Raw genomic sequence first — 21,548 nt, forward strand, 5'->3', positions numbered from 1 at the left:
TGCAAGGTTTATTTAACTGTAAGATTTCAGGGGTCAGTATCATGTTGTGTAGCTCTGCCTGCATAACAGAACATCTTCTTCTGTGAATGCATACAAATGGGTTTTACTGCACCTGCGCAGGACTCCTTGGAATATTCTAGAGCTTAAAAAGACGTGATTAGTAGGATGTTTCCCCGTGGTGCACATGCTCCGTGCCCACCCGTAATATCTCAGTTCCTTTTAGCCACCGCTGAAATCAGACTTCTTTGCGACTCTTAGAGCTATTTGTGATTCTATCTACAGTTTTCTGATCTTTGGACTGCTTACGGTTTCGATTCTTGGATTACGGACTTTATCAGTTTTTCATTTATGGATGTTTCCCTGTGAGTTATTTTTCTTTCGTCTCCTCTCCCCTTCCCACCTTCCCACCCTTTTAAAAGGCCTCTTCAGGCTCATTCAAGTGTTGTACGACGTGTGCCAATAAAATTCCTTTCACTGATGGCCACAATCGTTGCTTGTTCTGCCTGGGTGAAAGTCACCAGACCCACTCCTGTCCAGAGTGTAAAAAATTAACAAAGCCGGCTCTTAAACTCCGACTGCAACGACTTCAGTCCCATTTGTGGGGAAAATCCTTAACACCCTCAAGCCATCTAACCAGCCCCACGATGGAGCATACCTCCACTCCAGTGCCTCGGTCTAAGCCTTCTCACCCACCGGCTCCAATTATTCCATCGCTGAAAGCCTCTACCAAGGCTTCCAAGCCGAAATCCCCCTCGGCATTGACATTGGCCTTGTGTCGAAGTTGTCCTCGGCTTCAGCCCGACCTGATAAGAAGCAAAAGGAGAGAGACAGAGCTAAGCAAAGGAACGCTAAGTGGATTCCTAAGCCTGACCACCCTTGAGAGCCTCCGGTCATTCGGATTTCCCTCCCATCTCCCATCTTGGAGGAGTCATCTATATACCGGACCAGGATTCCATTTCAGAAGCAGGAGAGTCAGTACCGCTTACTCAGGCTCCAGCCTCGGTATCGATACCGAGCTTGTAGTCATGGCCACTCTGAGGCTGATGTCATATCCAGCCCTGCCTCGGCCCATTCTAGCCCTGTTTTGACCGGGCGGGCAACCGCCATCCATCTCTCAAACTCGGAGGCATTGGCCTCACAGTCCCCTCCACTTAGGGCAGTGAAGAGGCACCATGTTTCCCTGTCTTCAGTATCAGGAGGTAATCTTTGTCCCGCGTCTGTTTCGACGCCACTCGCTTTCTTAACTCTACTCACACATGAATGTCCTAATTCATTAAATTTGAGACATTTTTTGTGGCATCATACTCTTCACTTATTAAATATGCCTTGACTCAAATTTGCATATTGAATGAACTTTGAATTGCTTTCTATGACTGAATGTTCTTTATTCTGAAATGAGATTATTTTTATGTGTTTTAAGCTAGAATCATGCACACATTTGTCTTGAGAAAGTCTCATTTAACTGAATGTGCCCTGTGTATGAAGTTACATAGATTGGGTTGCAGTGCACAAAATTTGAATAGATTTTCAAGATTTGTTGTTTTTCTTTTCCTTAAAAAAAAGAATGAGCAGTTCTATAACTGCATTTTTTTCTTCTTTTCAAGTCTTTGAAATATTCATTCCAGACCAAGGACCGCCTTTGTTTTGTGATGGAGTATGTCAATGGAGGAGAGGTAAGATAAAGAATGCCAAGTGGTAATTGTTCCGATCTGTTTCCTGCTTCCAAAGATTAAGATCGAAATCCAGTGTTGTACTAGCATATGCTGAGTAGGACTTGGCCAGTCAGCCAGCCTTCCTCCAGCTTAGAAGCTGTCCTCCAGAGCAGCTTTGAAGGTTTTGGGGTAGCTGCATGGGAGAGAGAATGGTCCTTTCCAGTTCTGCTGACAGACATTGTTAGCCAGATTACCTTATTGGATCCATCCCAGTATTGATAATACAGAGCTTTAGTTGGCCTGTGCCCAAGTATTCTTTAGTTTTAAAGAAATCCACTATAACATAATTTCCTTTGGGGGGGGGAACCTGTCATCTGTTAACTCATTTTCCTTAGCCATGTGGACTCCTCAGGATGCTAGATAATTGTAGTACTGAATTCCACTTCCTACTTAAGCAGTCTTTCTTGAGAGCCAAATTTAGAACAAAATTACATTATAAACCAATAATATGGCCTGGGAAGAACCTGGATCAGTGTTTTATACTAAGGTTTGTTTTAAAGAGAATTTTTTTGTTCGTTTGTTTTTCACTGTGGAGCTAAAATGTAATGGTCAGAATCCTGTTAATAATGGTTACAGATGTAACTCCATGGGCATAAATTTCAGGGGCAGATTGCCACATTTAAACAGTTAGCATAGGCATTTGTTATCACACTCCAGTCATATGACTCAGTATATGATGGCAAATGCCTTTGCTGACTTGTATTGTAGCAATTTGCCACTGAAATTTACACTAGTGGAGGTACACTAGCATAAAAATGCAAATACAATGGGATTGTGACAATTTGTAGACTTGGTCTCTTCCCTTCATCTTGGTGACCAAGTTACAAAAATACCGGTATGCTGATGATTGCAGAGTAAAATATTACTCTCATTCATTTCAGTTGTTTTCTCATTCCTTATGTATTTTCCTCAGTTCTATCAGATAGCTTTATTGCAACTTTTGGCACAAATGTTTCTATTAAAATAAAAATTTGGTATTTGAATTAAAAATGACCTGTTTATAGTAAATAGCCCGTAGTTGCATAGATTGCCGTCAGAAAATGCAACTTCATCTGGACGAGAATTGCAAGATGCAGTTTCATTTTTAATGTCTGATTCTTTGTGTCATACACATCACTCTTTTTGCTCAAAAACAGAATAGAACAGGACAAAACATAGGAGGTGCTGCTATGCAAAGGTAATTCTGTTAATATAATGTCAATTATGTTAGTGAAAGCAGAATGTAGGGTTGAGAACACAAAGAAATTGAGAAATACTGTTTTTCATTCTTCCTGTAATAATATTTTTATCAAAATCACATGAGCAAATGCCCAGGCATGTTTTTCAAGTAAAATAACAAGACAATGCAAATTTAATCATAAATGAACGAGTGGATACTGTTAAACTTTACTGTGGATAATAGGGAATACATCATATTTTTACGTGTTACAATATTAGTTGTTTTTAAAAATCAACTAAAAACACTGATGTTTCGGCAGGCCTTCCCCTCAGCCAATTCCTGATTTCCCCTCTCTTTTCCTTTTCCCTATTGTCTGTCCCATCTTTTCCCCTTATTTAAAATTGTTTTTAATTACATTTAATATTCTTGTTGTAAGCCGCCTAGAGTGGTCCTAACTGACTAGATAGGCGGGATATAAATAAAATAAATAAATAAATATAAAATGTGCAGTACGCATTAGCAAAAAAAGAAGATCCAAAAGAAATAAAGGTATGGAATGATGAGGTCATGATCAAAAACCGTGTCACCATAGAAGATCGCATAGCAGGTCTCAAGAAACTCCAAAGCTTACGTTATTTAGGTATTTTGCATTTTGTTGCAGGACATAGGTTGATCTTTTGTTAATTCAGTAAGTGATACCTAATGATATGGGGTAGGACAGTGTTTTAAAATTATAGACTGTTTCTAGGTATTTAAGCAGCATTTTTATATTAGTGCTCAAACTACTTTAACTTCACTTAAAGTAATTGTATGGTAATATAAACCCATACACTTGTATGTGCATAATTAATTCCAGTGCCTTCATTACTAGAAGGTTTAAAAATGGGAATGGAGATGGAATATATAAGAAAGTACAGAATGATGATGAGGCATTTTTCCTCTTATAACTGAAGGTTAAATGGGTAGCAAACAGAATGCCTTAAACAAGATTGGTATATTGATTAAAATGCTGATTTAACAGCTCGTTTTTTCCCTTGGAAACCTGGAAAAGATAAGCCAGCTGCTGTCTAAGAGTGCTGAGTGTCCACTGAGAGTACACTATCTATCATCACAATATGGTGTTGAGAGGTGTTTTATGTTTGTGTTAATTTCCCCCACTAAATCAGTAATTATTGCAATCCTGTCCCTGCTGTTTACCCTGCAGCTGTTTTTCCATTTGTCGAGAGAGCGAGTGTTCTCTGAGGATCGCACACGCTTCTATGGTGCAGAAATTGTTTCTGCTTTGGACTATCTGCATTCTGGAAAGATTGTGTATCGTGATCTCAAGGTAAAAAAAAGAACTAATCGAAATGTTTTTGGAAAGACTGTTGGGACAACCTAAGTAATTATAAAGTTACAGTTTTGAAAAAAGTAACTAGTGTGGGGGGCGAGTGTGCAGTATACTGAAGTTCATTAGATACTGAATATCCAATTTCATACCATAATCTCTATATTGTAATCAGTTAAGTAATTGATGCAAATAGTTAAATCTGTTTTCACCATTAAAGAGAAATTTTCAGATTCCATAAATGTTTTTTATTTCAAATATATTTAAAAGCATAATATCAATTTTTACAATTTTTATTAATCTCCATAAATTAAGAGAAGATACCAGTGTGACTAGTATATGATTAGTGGAGATAGAATGTTTATGGATTAAAGTTCCAACTATGGTGAATAAACAGAATCTAACTTGCTTATGAGAATTATTTTTTTAAAACGCCCCAGACATTGTTTTTAAATATTATTGTTTGAATGAAAACATATCTCCTTGCTATATTCTTACAGCTACCATGTTTCCCCGAAAATAAGACAGGGTCTTATACTAATTTTTGCTCCAAAGAATGCATTAGGGCTTATTTTCATGGGATGTTTTATTTTTTCCCATGTACAACAATCTACATTTATTCAAATACCGTCATGTTATCTTCTGGTTGCTGCACAATGGTGGAGGGAGGTGTTTCACTTAACTAGGGCTTACAGTATTTTTCGAGTAGGGCTTATACAGTATTACAACCATCCTGAAAAATCATACTAGGGCTTATTTTCAGGTTAGGTCTTATTTTTGGGGAAACAGGGTAATCTCCATATTTGAACAGTGTTTCAGCCATCCAGACTGCTCAAAGTTGGTGTGACGTAACAAATAGAGAATAATTAGAGGCTAATTACTGGATAGCTCAGTGGTTTAAGTAGCTGATTGTGGAGCCAGAGGTTAGGAGTTCAGTTCCTTGCTGTGCCTCCTTCCTGGGAGAAGAGCTAGCCTGTGTACTCATTGGCAAGCTGCAGTCCTAGGGTATCCCTAGGAGAAGAAAATGATAAACCACTTCTGTATATTCTCTGCCTAGAAAACCCTGGAAAGATTCACCATAAGTCAGAATTTATTTGACAGCATGCAGTTGTTATTATTAGTAGTAGTAGTTGCAATGTCATTGGGCAGAATAATGACTAGTGGGAACCAATCAGCTGAGACTCAGCCAAAATAAAATGGAAGTACTATTTCTGGATGAGCTAAGTGATGTAGAGAATTCTGTAGAGTTGTGTATTATTCACCTGTTCTGAAGGGTTTGCTCCAACTTTAAAGCATGTTGTGGACAACCGTAAGTGTCTGGGATCACTTTTCCAGCCCAAGAAGAAAAATGGAGGGAAGTCTTTGGGAGCCATACAAGTGGTCCTGTGAAGCTACGAAGTGTCCAGGATTCTCACCTTTATTCTAAAATATTACATGTCATGAGTACAGCTCAAAAATCTCTTTTTAAATATTTATCTATCTATTTATTTAAAATATATCAACTTATGTACCGCTCCATAATGCATAAACTGTCTGCATGGTTTACAGCATGTTAAATCACATATAATGAATGACACAAAATGCCATTTAATATCATAATATAGATAAAACCTTGCCACTAGCTAAAACCGATGTTTACATTGAATTAAACAAATTGAAACAGAATCCATTAGGAAATGCACTAATAAAAGTGGTGGCACTGCGGATTACAGAAGCCTCTGTGCTGCAAGATCAGAAGACCAGCAGTCATAAGATAGAATCCATGCGACGGAGTGAGCTCCCATCTCTTGTCCCAGCTCCTGCCAACCTAGCAGTTCAAAAGCATGTAAAAATGCAAGTAGATAAATAGGTACCACCTCGGTGGGAAGTTAACGGTGTTCCGTGTCTAGTCGCGCCGGACACGTGACCACGGAAATTGTCTACGGACAAAACGCTGGCTCTATGGCTTGGAAATGGGGATGAGCACCACACCCTAGAGTTGGACACGACTGGACTAAATGTCAAGGGGAACCTTTACCTTTTAAATAATACTGTTTTTACTAATTTCTTAAAAACCTATAGGGAAGGTGCCTGACATACCTCTGTTGGAAGCCTGTTCCAACGGGAAAGGAGTCAGGATGGAAAAAGCATTGACTCCTTAGGTGTCACCATTTTTAGCAACATGGATTATAAGGAGCGGGTGGGATAGGCAGCTATTTTGTGGGAGAGACGTCTAACAGATATATATAATGTTTTCAGACTCCCGAATTCCCACACCCTTCTAAAATCGTATACTCTTTTTCAGGCTAAATCTAGTTTATTTAATAACTCCATGAATGGAATCCTATTGGTGTTCAAAAAAGGTGTATGTAACTTCTTTTGGCTAATTGACTTGATGCCAAGGTTGCACAGACACACAATCAATAATGTGACCAAGACATGTTCCTACACTTTTATTATTAGTTTTGATTCTCCTTAGAAGCTCTTTTTTTATACCTGAGTTTTTGTTCGCAATTTTGGGGGAATGTTTGTGTCCCTTTAAATCCCCCTCATGTAGACAAGACTTGCAGATTCTTAAGGGAAGCTATTTCCCTTCTCTTGTAGCTTGCATCAGTGTTTCTAAGTCATGCTAGTGACCTTTTGGAGTTCACATTTTTTTTCTTGGACTGTGCTATGGGATCTAGCTAAGCTTCTATTTAATGTGATGTCAAGTAGTCCTCCAAACAACCTCATGCAGAGATATGACAGTTCTAACATCTCTTTTCGACTTTCCTTTTATCAGTTCTTTCCTTTCAGAGGGCTTTGAACTCAAATAGGAGTCTAAGAATTGTTTGGCACTTTTCTACTTACCTATAATTGACCAAAATCTTGTTGTATAGCTATGCCAGCACAGCAAGTGTGATATCACTGCTAATTAAATCGATCCTGCTTTGATGTTGAGTTACATGCAAATTCATTTCATATCTCATCATGAGCCATACACAACCTGAAACCAAAGCAGGGACTCTTTAATTTGAGGCAATCTGGTATTATCACTGACATCATCCCTACTATACTGGCAGAACTATGCAACAGAATACTGACCATTAAAATGTGATGACTGTTTTCAGCTGGCTTAAGCACACTCACATCTCACATTAAGTCCTAAGTACAGTGGTGCATTGAGTTATGAACGCCCTGACCTATGAACATTTTGACTTACGAACAGCTCCTTCTGCAAAATTTTGCTTTGACCTGCGGCCAGAGCTTTGATCTACGAACAAGAAAAGGCGGGAAATTCAAAAACCTAACCATTGGTGGCGAAGAGGCTGCTTCTTTGTAGCTCTTTCGCCCCAACAGTTAGGGAAAGGGAGGCTCAGCCTCCCACACTTCTGCCGCCACCGCCATCACTGCCTTTGGAGGCCTCCCAGGGGTCCCCCGCCACCACCGATCGCCGCCTTCAGGTTTTTCTGGGAGGTAGACTGGGCGGGGAAGCCCTGGGAGTCCTCTGAAGGCGGCAATTGGCAGCGGCGGGGGACCCCTGGGAGGCTTCGGACCGGTAAGGTGCTGCTTTTTTCTTTTAAAAAAGTTGTTCTGGGTAGGTTTTTGAGGGTAGGTTTGGGATGGGGGGTATGTTTCTGTGCTTTGTTTTTTATTTATTTATTTATTTATTTATTTATTTTTTGCAGTCCCAGTGTGGGACTTGCTCCAATGTTTATTTTTGGATTTGTTTGGTTTTTGTTTTTGTTTTGCAGTCCCAGCATGGGACTTGCAGTCTTTTATTTTTATTTATTTTAAATTTTTTTTCTTCGGCCGGAACAGATTAATCGGTTTTCAATGCATTCCAATGGGAAATGGTGCTTTGATTTATGAACGTTTTGACTTAGGGCCACCGTTCCAATACAGATTAAGTTCATAAGTCAAGGCACCATTGTAGTGCCTCTTGGATTCAGTTGCCTCCCCTCTGGCTGGTTCTAGTGAGCTAGTGAGGTTCTAGGGGGTTGTTATTTGGAATGTCTTTGTGATTGAAAGATTTTTATTTCAATATCCTCTCTTTTGGATATCTTCCTGATTTAATTTTCCAGTTCAATATCACCTTGAACATGTGACCATGGAGGACTATAGTTTGTCATTAGCACTAAATTACTATTCAGGCCTAGTATTTTCACCCTCAATAATTCTGTCGTGGAAGCAACTTCTTTTAAAAGTTTCTACCTTGTTTGAAACAATACCTGCCCCAGTATACAGGAAAACATAATCTCCACTATGCCTTCCCCTATAATTTATATAGAGTTTGTAACCATAGACGCCTGTGTTCCACTGGTTCTCGCCATTCTAACAGGTTTGTGTTATGTTATTATTACATCTACCCACTATGTCTGTTTTCCCTTTGAAACAAATATCCAGCCCTTCAAATTTTGATTAGAGGCAGTTAAGGGTAACATACCTAATGCACAGTGTCTATCTTCAAGTATCTCTGCATGGGTTGTACCTTGTAAGATTGTTACTTTGTAAATCTTTTCTGTACATTGTCAGACATTAGGACTTTTTTCTACTAAGGGTTCATAACTCTCCAATACAATACATAAAGCTTCTGTTGACCTTTAGCATCTAAAATTAACTCTCACCTTGATAATATAAGTATAATATTGCTCCCTATTTTTCCTATGTGCTGTGGAGACAATTATTTGCACAGAGAGATAAGTTCTCATTATTGCCATCCTAATATGATGGCTCACTCATGGAGTTTCAGGAATCTGGATTCATAATGAATTCCTGAATTTCTAGTAGACATTACTACTTCCATTAAAGCCATACTCTCACTGTTGAATACAGAGATGACACAGTTTAGGCCAGAAGTGGGCATCCTGAGCCTTCCAGATGTTGTTGGATTGTAAGTCCCATCAGCTCAAGACTGCACAGCTAATGGTGAAGAATGATGAGGTGATGGATGTATTCAAACAATATGTAGAAGTTCATAGGCTGTCTACTCCTTATCTAACACAACAAGAAATTATTACAGCGTTGAGAAGCCATTGTTACAACTTTCCTAACCACTTTAAATACAAAATTATATTTTATATAATTTTAATCCACAAATGATAGTCTAGTCCAGTCAAGAGCATCAGCTGATCTAGCTAAGTGGGTTGAATTTCAGGTGGTGCAGTCTGATCCAAATCACTTGGACTGATATGATCCAGTTCCTGTTACTTGGCCCTTGTCCTTTAGGGACAATTATATTACACAGAAATGCATTGGCTGACTGGGACTTGGAAGTAATTATCACTGCTTTGTAAGTCAGTGTTGTTCCTGTTGTATGAAAGAACCAGTTCTATAGCAGCTCTTTAAAAAGGCATTCTTTTTACCTGCTCAGAAAACTTTACTGTGTATAGTTTTGCTTTTGAAATTTTCTCAGCCCAGATGTAGCAGCAGAGGGGGGCTGTGCAACTTTTGAGTATTAAATCTTCCAGGGCTAATATTGGTAAAAAAAAAGAACTGCCATCAGTCTGTTGGTTGATTGGTGGGAGTTAGAATGAATAGATTTTTTATCTGTCTGGACTTTGGTCATGTAAGTTAAGGAACAGCTGTGGTGAGACGATGTGAGGTGACAAACTAGTGCAGATCCAGAATAGCAAGAAGTATCTTGTGGGAACGCCATACCAGTGCCACATCCATTTTTAATAGCTGGTGCTCTTTTTCTGCAGCTGTTGTCTTCTTCTTGGCTTCCTTTGAGTAGTGGATATATGGTTAAGAAATGCTCCACAGGGTCTTTATGCTCATTAGAGAAATCCAATGTTGGTTTTTCAAAGCAGAAAGTTCATCCAGGGTTATAGGATATTTGTGAGATCCAAGGCTATTTAACTGGCCTGATCCTTCTTCAGAGCTCTTGTTGAGCTCTTTGAGGCTATGGCACAGGGGTGTGTGACTGTATTTGTGGTTTTAGATATTTCCATTAATTTTGATATAATTGGCTATATTGACTTCTGGATCAAATTTGCATCTATTTTCAGATCCATTTTCAGAATGGCTTGTTTAGGCCCTTTGACATATCTGCTTATCTTCCTTGTTTTTCTTATCTCTCCAAAGCATTTGATTTGGTGCACTAGTCTGTGCATAATAGTTTTATTTCTCATTGAAATCTGATGAGTACCGAACCTGTGCCTGGATGTGATCAGGGGTAGAATGAGGTATAAGAAACTGAATTTTAAATCACAAGATTAAGGTTCTGTGCATGGACAATCATCTAGTAATTCATTGTGGTCTCCATACATCCCACATGCACAATGACTTTGGAGTCTTCTAGGACTAAACTAAGGGGGAAAGTTCTTGGCACCCCATCTTGATGATGGGATAAATATATGGGGCTCCCGCCTAGGCCTCAATTCCTTTTTCATATGCTGCTTCATTCACATCTCGGATCACTAGAGCTTGATTCCTTGAGTAAATTACTTCTACTTCTTTCTTGACATCTCTTTGGATTCTCCTTCAGACTGATGACCAACCTTTTGTCTGTCCGGCTTGACCTTGGCTTGTCTCTCAACTATGACCTGTGCTTCGGCCTCAACACCTATACGTCATGACATTGAAGTCCTTCTTCAAAAAATGTACGTAATGGGGTAGTAAAATCCCACAAACTGATGGCCAGTCCAAGCATCCGTTTTGCCTTGAAGATGGTCATGTTGTTGAGATGTACTGTCGCTGGCAAAACCTTTCCAAGCCCACACTTCAGAACACTTCTCTAGGGAGAAAGTCCTTTCAGGCATCAGACCAAGTGGCACAGCATCAGATGTCTCAACCACTGCCAGTCTGTTCCATCTCATCCCATCAGCTGATCAGCATTGACTCCACTCTCTTGAATTCTCACCCTTCAGTGCCAGTTTCCACACAGGAACTGACTCAGGATACTTGTTACCACTCTGTCCTAGAGAGCTCGGTCCTGTTCATCTTCCTAAAAATAACATCACAAGCAGGACAAACAAGCTGCTATTACATCAACTTTGTCCTCTGTGGGCATCCTCTCTTGGATCAGGTTGAATCCTGTATCTTATAGCCACCAGGTCCTGAGTTCATCAGCCACAGCCCTCTTTGCAACTTCAGACTTGGCAGTAATCCCAGTCCCACACCCAATCCCATTATCTCCACCAATCCCAGGCACTCAGCAACCAAAGTCAGCATCAAGCCCCTTCCAGAGGTCCAGGCTATCATCTCCTACACTGAGGGTGAACTCATTGTGTCCTCCCTGACATCCTCATTCACCTTCCCCAGCCCAATATTTCACCCTAGAAGTCTGCACCACTGCTGTTCTCATTTATTTGTTTTACATCAGTTTTCTAGCCCTGAGCTTGATCTCCTATCCATTCATATTCTTTAAGACTCCTTGCTCCAATGGAATCAACCAGGCTGCTTGCTTCACCTTGGCACCGTTGGGCTCACCACGTAACCCCACACCAGTGTTCTCAGACATTGTCCCATTGCTGACATTAATCTTGATACCAGTTTTGATTTCCAATCCCTTTCCCAGACCGTTGATCTTGTTCCTGATCTATAGGACTCCCTCAGTTCTGACACTGACAGTCACCAGCTTTGTCATAACATTACCCTCCATATCTGTACTCTTAAGATGAATCCTACAGATGGTATCAACATTCCATCTTCTATAGACATTGCCAGGCAGCTTCTCCTATGTGGACCTTGGTACCAACTGAACCTTAATCCAGCCACATATTCTCACATTCAGTAGAAGGTCATAGGATAACTTTCCCCACAGGCTTACCTTCTGTCTTCATCAGTGCCATTTCAATGCTCATAGCTTCTGGTACTGTGGCCTACGCTGACTGTACCAGTAATCAGCAAGTGTGATTACTGGTACAGTCAGCATAGGCCACAGTACCAGAAGTTGTGTGCCACTTTAGCACATGAATTTCCTCCTCATCAGGAAGCCCCTCCAACCTCACTGATGTAGTCCTCTTCAGACAAGGGCCAGGGGACTGTACCTCTCCCGCTAGTCATCAAACCATCCCTTTACTCCCTCAACAGATGCCCTCATGGGAAATCTGAACCCACTATCAGCAGCGGATGGTATACAGCCTTTTGCTGATCACCTGCACTGACTGGCACCAGCCTTTGACCTCAAAGTCAAAAGTCCCATCCAACACTGTAACTGATCCTCTATTTCAGCAGGTCCAATCTAAAGCCTAGCTACCTGTGGGTATCCCTGTCTTACCATCACTCTTCCATGTAGCCAGTCTTGGCAGACCCACTTGTCCATCACTCTCACATCAAGGAGAATGGAAAACTGTGTCAGGTGATCCACCTTCCTTTTCAAACATCCCCTCTGACATCTGTCGTAGCAGAAGCCTTCCAGGACAAATCCAGAGACAGAGTATGCTGAACACTAAGTGTCAGGGAGGGAAGGAAACTAGAAGCCTTTGGAAAAAAGTTTTGCTCTACCGTTGCCATATCTCTCAGAATGTTTATCTATCAGGCCTGCCAGCAATTCTTCTGGGAGAAGACTGCCTCTATTATGGACAGGTTCACAGGTGATAACTGCCTGATAACCCTCATCTTTTACACTGAGGCCCACCATCTCACAATTCAACAGTTCACTATGGCTCACTGTTTATGAGACAAAGGCCTTAGCAACAGCTGTTACATTAAGACAATGCATGTAGGTTCTCTGGACTCTTTTTTCCAAGAGGGTACCACTTTTAGAGGATCTGCCTTTTGACAAAGTTGGACTCCTCCACGAAGATACTAATACATTATGATAAGAAATATTGGTGTCATTACTTCTTCCTATCAGAATTATAGGTTTCTCCCATTTTGGCTTCAACCAGGGTCCAAGCTCTCCTCTAGCCTCCCTCTGTACCACCAACCTTGGACCTTTTACATAAGAACATATGAAGAGCCCTGCTGGATCAGGCAAAGGGCCCATCTAGTCCAGCTTCCTTTACATCACAGTGGCCCCACTAGATGTCTCTGGGAGCACACGTGACAACTAGATACCTGTCTCCTGATACCCCTCCCCTGCCTCTGGCATTTTGAAGTACCTTCCTTTTAAGCCTGGAGATCATACATCCCCATCATAGCTTGTAGCCTGCGATGGACTTTTCCTCCAGATATCTGTCCAATCCCCTTTTAAAGGCATCTAGGCCAGATGCCATCACCAGATCCTGTGTCAAGAAGTTCCACAGACTAACAACACACTGGGTGAAGAAATATTTTCTTTTGTCTGTTCTCACTCAGCAATATGAGTGGTTGTCCCCTGGTTCTGGTATTGCGTGAGAGGGAAAGGAGCTTCCCTCTATCCCCTTTATCCATGCCCTGCATCATTTTATACATCTTAATCAGGTCCCCTCTCAGACACCTTTTCTCTAGACTAAAGAACCCCAAACGCTATAGCATTTCCTCATAAGGGACCCAGCCCAGTAATCATTTTGGTCTCTCTTCTGCACCTTTTCCAATTCCACTGTATCTTTTTTGAGGTGCAGCAGCCAGAACTGTACACAATACTCCAGATGCAGCTTCACCAATGTTTTGTACAATGGCATTATAATGTTGGCTGTTTTATTTTCAGTCCCCTTTTTAATGATACCTAGCATGGAATTGGCCTTCTTCACTGCCGCTGCACACTGGGTTGACAGTTTCATCAAGCTGTCCACCAGCACACCAAGATCTCTTTCCTGATCCATTACGAACAGCTCAGAACCCATCAGAACCCATCAGCTGATAAAGTTTTGATTTTTTTTGCCCCAATGTGCATTACTTTACATTTTCTTATATTGAAACACATTTGCCATTTTGCAGCCCATTCTCCCAGTTTGGAGAGATCCTTCACAAACTCTTCTGGTCTTCACCACCTGAAAAAGTTTTGTGTCATCTGCAAACTTGGCCACCTCACTGCTTATCCCTATCTCTTATGAAGAGGTTGAAAAGCACCGGTCCCAGGAAAGATTACTGGCGCACACTGCTTTTTACTTTCTCCATTGTGAAAATTGCCCATTGACACCTACTCTCTGTTTTCCTGGTTCTCAACCAATTCTCAATCCATAAGAGGACCTGTCCTCTTATCCCCTGACTGTGGAGTTTTCTCAGCAGCCTTTGCTGAGCGACTATGTTAAATACCTTCTGAAAATCCAGATATACAATATCCACTGGTTCGCCCATATCCACATGCCTGTTGACCTTTTCAAAGAATTCTAAAAGGTTTGTGATCCAAGACCTACCCTTACAGAAGCCATGCTGATTTTCACTCAGCAAGGCTTATTCTTCTTTTACCCCTTTATCTCTCAGAAGAAGCCCTTCTTACCATCAAATGGCAGACCTCTGTCCATGACCAGCCCCCAGGGTCATCCATTTTTCAGGTAGTCTACCTCTCTGGTGACTGCAACACAACAATGTCCACACCCATTCTGTGACCACCTTCCATGAGTGGCAGTTGTCTTCTGTGGTAGCTCAGCATCTCTATCATTACTGGGGTCATCCTGTGATTTATCTGTTTGCCTCCACATCCAGTGCCCAATGCACTTGCTTTTACTGCAGACCAGCGTCCATCAGCATAGTTGACCTACACAGTGTTCTATCCTGTCACTTACCCTGGATTGCAGGACCTCTCTTTTGCCTCCCTTATGGTGGCCATTTCCGCCTCCCTGCCTTATCTTTTGGGGCATTCTTGGTTCCACTTATCCCAAGTAAAACATTTCTTAGGCTTCCTTCAGCTGCTCGCATTCCTGATTTGTCCACCTCTGGTTAGTCTTCTCTTGACTTCAAGGCCAACCCTTTTGAACCCGTGGCAGTCCACGATCTTTATCTAATGTCCCTTAAGTGTGCTTTTATAGTCACAGTCGCTTTGGCCCATTGAGTTTGAAAGTTCATGGCATTATTCTGTGACCCACTATTCTTAGTCTTCCACAAGGAGATTACCCCATAGCCAGACATCACTTTTTTACCTTGTCCTGACTCCCTTATTCCATTATCGTACCTCCCCTGCAAAAGTACCCTTCCATTCCTTCATGTCAGGAGTGCCTAACTTTTCTGCTTCCATTCGGAACCAAACATTTTGACAGACAGCTTGTTTCTATGATGAATCCCATAAGGAATGCTATCTTGCTTCATAGGCTATCCACAACCATCTGACTGGCTTATGACCTGGCAGCAGCCCCATTCCTGCCAGGCATCATGTAGGAATCCTTCAGTCTTGAGAGACTATGGTAACGTGCTCTGAATAGAGGTCCTGGAACAATGTCTAGTGTGGCTGAGAAGGTCAATATGAGAGTGACAATCCCTTCCACACTGAAGACAAATACAATCTTTCCCCTGTCCAGCTCCCTGATTTTGCTGGTTTCGGGGCTGCCTCTTTGCCAGGCATCACAGCTCACTCAACAAGAGCAGTGTCTTCTCGTACAGAATGGATTTCATGGGATTCCTCTAGACGGCAGTTGCAGAATAGACGCCTAGTCACAGCTGTTGACATTAGTCTGGCACTATGGACTGGACATCTGTGTCTGCCAGGAGGCCATCTTCAGATTAGAGGTGCTGTCAAGAGCTGTCCAGTGGACACTGCACCTGTCCCCCAAGGCAGCTTGCTAATAACCCATATGTGTGATTCACAGAAACCACAATGAAGATGTCCGGGTTGATCACCTATAACCATTGATTCTTTGAGTGGTCATCTATGCATTCACATATACCACCCTCCTCACTTGAGGTCACTAAAAGTTCTTGTTTCTTCCTGCTGCTCCCTAGCAGCAAATTTGTAGAACTGAGGTCTAGGTGGGAGCCCTATGTATTGATCGCCATAGATGGTTAGGCAGGATTCCTGTCAAAATATTTTCATTATCATTTTACCACTAGAACATTATAAGATCATTGAATGTGCACGGGACAGACCTATTTGTACAGATGACTGCTTGAAGAACCACCGTTACAGGTAAACAGCCTGTTTTTTTGAGAACTGATTGTAGCTAGCATTACATTCTCAACTGGAACTCTGAGTAACCTTTGGTGATGTGGTGGCATTTACTTGGCAGATAATGTCTTACTTTTGAAAGAGGTTCACTGTCTACCAGGCAGTTTCCAAATCTGTTTCAAAGTGCTGGTGCTAATCGATAAAGCACTGTAATGTTAGGAAACAGTTATGCATACGATTAGCATGACATAAACCAATGTTTACTTTCCGTATACTGAGCTAATTTGTCAATATTATTTTCCGGGTACTCCCACTATAAGAGCTGAGAGAGCTGGCAATCACAAAGAAGGTACTCCTAGCTATGGCATTCCATTCATGAAATTTCTTCCACAAGGAAGCTAGCGTGCTATCTACTTTTGCACTCATTAAACATTTTGGAGTTCCCCCCAGTCTTTCAAGTATGTTTAATTTTTTTTGTTTTTTATACACCTGTGATCCCTGAACTCTTATATTTTAATATTTAAATTTACTATTTGTTTTTAAGCCATAAATTTTGCTTTAAATAATTGTGAACAATATTTGTAAAATATTTGTATTTGTGTATTTATTAAATACAGTTAGAAAACCTAATGTTGGATAAAGATGGACACATAAAAATTACAGATTTTGGGCTTTGCAAAGAAGGAATCACAGATGCAGCTACTATGAAAACGTTCTGTGGCACACCAGAGTATTTGGCTCCAGAGGTATGTCAGCCTTTTGCTTTGTACATTGCAAACATGTTAGATTTCACTTAGTTGCACCAAGGGTAGGGAACATGTGGCTCTTCAGATGTTGTTGGATTATGGTTATCTTCAGCATTAGCAAGTGTGGCCAGTAGTGAGGGACATTGGAGGCTGCAGTCCAACAACATCAAAGAGCCACCTATTCTTTTTATTTGTACTACAGGTGTGTGAAGTGATTATAGATTCAAATATTGGAAATACTTTAAATGTGCAGTTTAAGCATAACCACAAGTACCTTAAATTGAACTGCCAATTCCTAGTGCAGAAGTGTTAAAAGTATTTCATTTCATTCTGTACATACACTTTATAACATATTTTCTGTTGGGTTTTTTTTTGTTTTTTGTTTTTTTGTGTTTTTTTTTTGCAACTATGTAAAGTCAGAACATCCAAAGAGAGACTCACGAATTAGATGACGGTAAATAATGGAATGGGAACAGTGGTTCCAAAGTAATAGTGGATGAAACCTAAGGATCACTGCTTAAGGCTGTTGTGGCTTAATCTATAAAAGTGTTTTACAGTGGTGACAAGCGTGCTTTTATATTCATCTAAAGATGTGTCTTCATCAACTTGAAAGCTGGCTTTATTTTCCAGGATAAGGGTGATTTGAAATGCAGGATTTTTCATTCAGTCTTTATTTTTCTCACCTACCCACCCACTCTGAATAGATGATATAGGGAGAGAGGAGTATGAAATCCCACAGCTTGGTCTAGCTGTCCCTCTAAGGGAAATTATCAGCTGTGCAATCCCATAGCTTCAGCTCTGATACTACCAAATTGAGTGAAGAGACAGAAGAACAGGGGACAGCAACATACTGCATCTGCGGTTATTTGCTGCTCCCCAAGGGTTCCTGCTGCTGCTGAGTTAGCAGTGGTGGCCAAAATAATTTGGCACGGTGGCAAAATCCCTTTAAAATGAGTACTTCCACTTTAAAGAAAGATGTACAGGGACCATGCATGTTTTAATAGGATTGTTGTGTCTTCGTGTAATGGGGTATGTATTAAATAATACTTACCAGAAAGAATATTGAATCATTTACACTCAGCAGTTTACATTCGTACTTGTCCAGATTTGTTTTTATCTTTTTTAATTTTTATCCTTCATGGATTGCTTTGAAATATTAAATTCAGTATCTTTTAATGATTAGTTTCTTGCTGAACTTTAGAGAAACATCTTTATATCCATTGAGAATCATAGCTACCTATTCTTCTGCTAATTATATGAACTTTCCCCTTTTCTGTTGAGGTATCAATACTTGTTCAACCTTCTATTGTAAAACAGTTTGAAAATCCAGTTCAGTTCACATGCAAGACCCAACAAAATCAGAAGTGTTAAGAATGTTGTTGGCAGTTCATTTTTATTATGCCCTGCCTTCAAATGTATGAGCAGATAATCATCTGAATGTTACTTATTTTTCACATGCTTATGTGATCACACAAAAAGTACACACTAAAAAGAAGCAGATGGTGACAGATGGGGAAGGTTGAATAAGGTGGTTTTGGAAACCTAGAAAACTGCACTTCTGTAATTGTGTAAAAATAAAATTTTATTTGATTGCCAAGTTAGAGCTAACAAAACAAGCACATCAGATAAAACCTTGATTGTTAATGAATGTCTATTTTATGGTAATGTTGATCAAATTATATATCTATATATTATCCTTGTCAAAATTATATTCCTTAGTATATTTCTCGTTATTTATAATGAATAAGTAGGAAAATATTCTTGAGCATATGTACTTGGGAGTATGAGCTGTTGAATTTAGTGAAACCTACTTTCAGGATTGGACCATAAAAATAAACAATTAGTCATAATAATTGAAAAAACCTCTGAGAAGTTGGTTTCCATTTGGCAAAGGTAAAAAACAAAAATGTATTCTGTCTCTCTAGCTTTTTAATCTACATGCAGAACTTATTATAGTAAAAACTAATTTTAGAATCACATGAAGGAGGAGTAAAAATAGCTGGAAGGAACACCAGTAATTTAAGATGTACAGGTGACACTTTATTAGTGACAGAAAGCAGTAATGATTTGAAATGACTTGAAATGGCTTGATAGGTGAAAGAAGATGCAAAAGCAGGCATAAATCATGACTAGATAAAAAAGAATTACATAACTGTTATTTTGAATTTCAAAAAATTGAAATTACTGAGGATTTTTTATACTTTGTGTGTTCAATCCAAGTGGAGACTGCAGCAAATAAATCAGAAGACTGAGACTTGGAAGAGCAGTTATGAAAGAACTAGTAAAGATGTATAAGAGTAAGGATGTGTTAGGGGATACCAAGGCCAAGATCATCCATACTATAATATTCCTAATTATGATGTACAGATGAATTAGAATTAGAATTTATTTATCATGGTCAGGTGACCAGCTCATAAAACATATGTACAAATGAGAAAATAAAATATAAATAGTTTCCTCAGGGATGGGGGAGAAGAAGAAATACAGTGGTGCATTGCTTAACGGGTGCTCCGTTTAGCGAAGAAACCGCATAGCGATGAAGATTTTGCGATCTCAAAAGTGATCGCATTGCGATGTTTTAAATGGGCTTTTTTCGCTTTGCGATGATCGGTTCCCTGTTTCGCTTACTGATCATCGCAAAGCGATGATTTTTAACAGCTGATTGGTGGTTCCAAAATGGCCACCGGGTAAAAACAATGGCCGCCCGCTGTGTTTAGGGATGGATTCCTCACTTAAGAGGCAGCGAAAATGGCTGCCGTATGGAGGATCTTCGCTTTAAGGTCAGTTTTTTGCCCATAGGAACACATTAAACAGGTTTTAATGCATTTCTATGGGCTTTTTAAAATCGCATAGCGACGAAATCACTTAGCAGCGATTTTTGCTGCACGGATTAACATCGCTATGCGAGGCACCACTGTAATTGGATGGTACATTAAATTAAGCCCAAACTCTAACAACAACACATAGTGAGAAGACTGGGTTCACTAGAAAAGACAATAATGCTGGAATGACTAGAGAAGATCATAGAATCATAGAATAGTGAAGCTGGAAGTGGCATGTAAGCCCATTGAGTCCAAATCCCTACTCAATGCAGGAATACGAATGGAAGGATATTTGTCTAAATTTGACCAAATATAAAATGGATTGGCTCAATAAAGGAAGTCACAGACTTGAGTTTGCAAGGCCTGAGTTGGGCTCTTAACTTTAGCACCTTTGGAGGTCAATCCTGTTGCACGGCACCATGTGTGCAATGGGAATGACAGCATTAACAGTGGCAGCAAATCACTGTTGATTAAAGGCTTCCTTTGGTGATGCAAGAAGTCACAAGCACCCTGAATTCACCAAGAGAAGCCTTTAATAAGTGTCAAATTGCCACTGCCCATGACATCATTCCCTTGCACATTTGGATCTCCACTAGTGGATTTTCATAATTTGGAAGCAACTTTACGGCACATAACAACCATCATAAAGTGTTTAATTCTCCCTACAGATTTTTCTGAGGAATAATTTCATCAGGCTTGGATTTGATTTTTCAGATCAGAAGCCATGCTTTGTGAAGGTAGATTTGAAGCTACTACATGCTGATATGTTAATACATGTATACAAAATACTCAGTTTTTCAAATTAATTTTGTTAATATTAGTCTCCTGAAGCAGTGTTTTTTTTTTTTTTTTTGCAATTCAAGAAACATTCTGTAGGACCTCAAAAGTAGCCTTACTCTAGGTTATGCTCCAGTGCTGGACTTTGTACAGTTTTAGTGAACACGTTCATGTACAGTCGTGCCTCACTTAGCGATGTTAATCTGTTCTGGAAAAAAACATCGCTAAGTGATTTAATCACTAAGCGATATTAAAAAGCCCAGCGCGTTTAATACATTCCTATGGGCTAAAAACTTACCTTAAAGTGAAATTCCTCCATAGCGACGGCCATTTTTGGTGCCTCTAAAGTGAGGCAAAACAGTGGCGGCCATTTTGCTTTTGTGGTGGCCATTTTGGAACTGCCGATCAGCTGTTTAAAAAAGTTCACTTTGCCATGATCGCTTCCCTATGATCACCGCAAAGCGAATTTTAGCCATAGGGGACATCGCTAAGCGATCGCTCCAGTGATGGCCAAAAGTCCATCGCAAAGCGATTTCATCGCTAAGCGAGGCACCACTGTATATTGTGTCTTGTCTTTTGTGTTTTAATCCTCTTGCAAATCACTTTGTGACTTTTTAATGTCCGTGAAATAATTCATAAAATTCAGCGCTAATAAAATGAACTGTATTACAAGTGAAATGTGTCTGCAGTGTCAAGTCTCTGGAATACAGTACTATACTGCTTCATTGCGGTCTGAGTCTTCACATTAACATGTTTGCATCTGCACAGAGCCACATTTTAGAATATTCCAGATGGAGAGAGAGTATTTTAGCAGTAGCCCTGCCCATCCTATCTACAAAACATACAGCAGTGCTCAGCCTCTCAGTTCTACTTTGTCAAAGTGTGCTCACTTAGTAGAACTTATTGTTTGAGAGATTTAAATAGGGAGATAATAATACAGGTTTTAAAAAAATTACCTTTAGGCAGTTTTCAGCACAACATACTTTACTTTGAGATGGTCATTCTTTATATTATTGATATTTTTTGTTTGCCAGTTTTTCCCTTAGGGCCTATGGCCCCAGAGGCCTTTTTCAAATATTGTGTGGAGGTGAAATGGAAAATACCTCATAATGAGCTCTATGGCATGTTTATTTTTTGTT

General features: G+C 40.1%; 1 protein-coding gene across 9 annotated transcripts in view; it reads left to right on the top strand.

Annotated features, from left to right (window-relative positions):
* The window catches only part of AKT3 (AKT serine/threonine kinase 3), a 287,165-nt gene that overhangs the window by 216,987 nt on the left and 48,630 nt on the right, over nucleotides 1-21,548 (top strand). For all 9 annotated transcript variants that reach the window (XM_078383109.1, XM_072993019.2, XM_078383108.1 and 6 more), the window contains 3 exons: nucleotides 1,605-1,673; nucleotides 4,076-4,198; nucleotides 16,682-16,810. In XM_078383109.1, the coding sequence (XP_078239235.1) occupies nucleotides 1,605-1,673; nucleotides 4,076-4,198; nucleotides 16,682-16,810 (321 nt within the window). The remainder of the gene's footprint in view (nucleotides 1-1,604; nucleotides 1,674-4,075; nucleotides 4,199-16,681; nucleotides 16,811-21,548) is intronic.

This window comes from Pogona vitticeps, chromosome 1, assembly GCF_051106095.1.
Source record: "Pogona vitticeps strain Pit_001003342236 chromosome 1, PviZW2.1, whole genome shotgun sequence".
Taxonomy (NCBI): domain Eukaryota; kingdom Metazoa; phylum Chordata; class Lepidosauria; order Squamata; family Agamidae; genus Pogona; species Pogona vitticeps.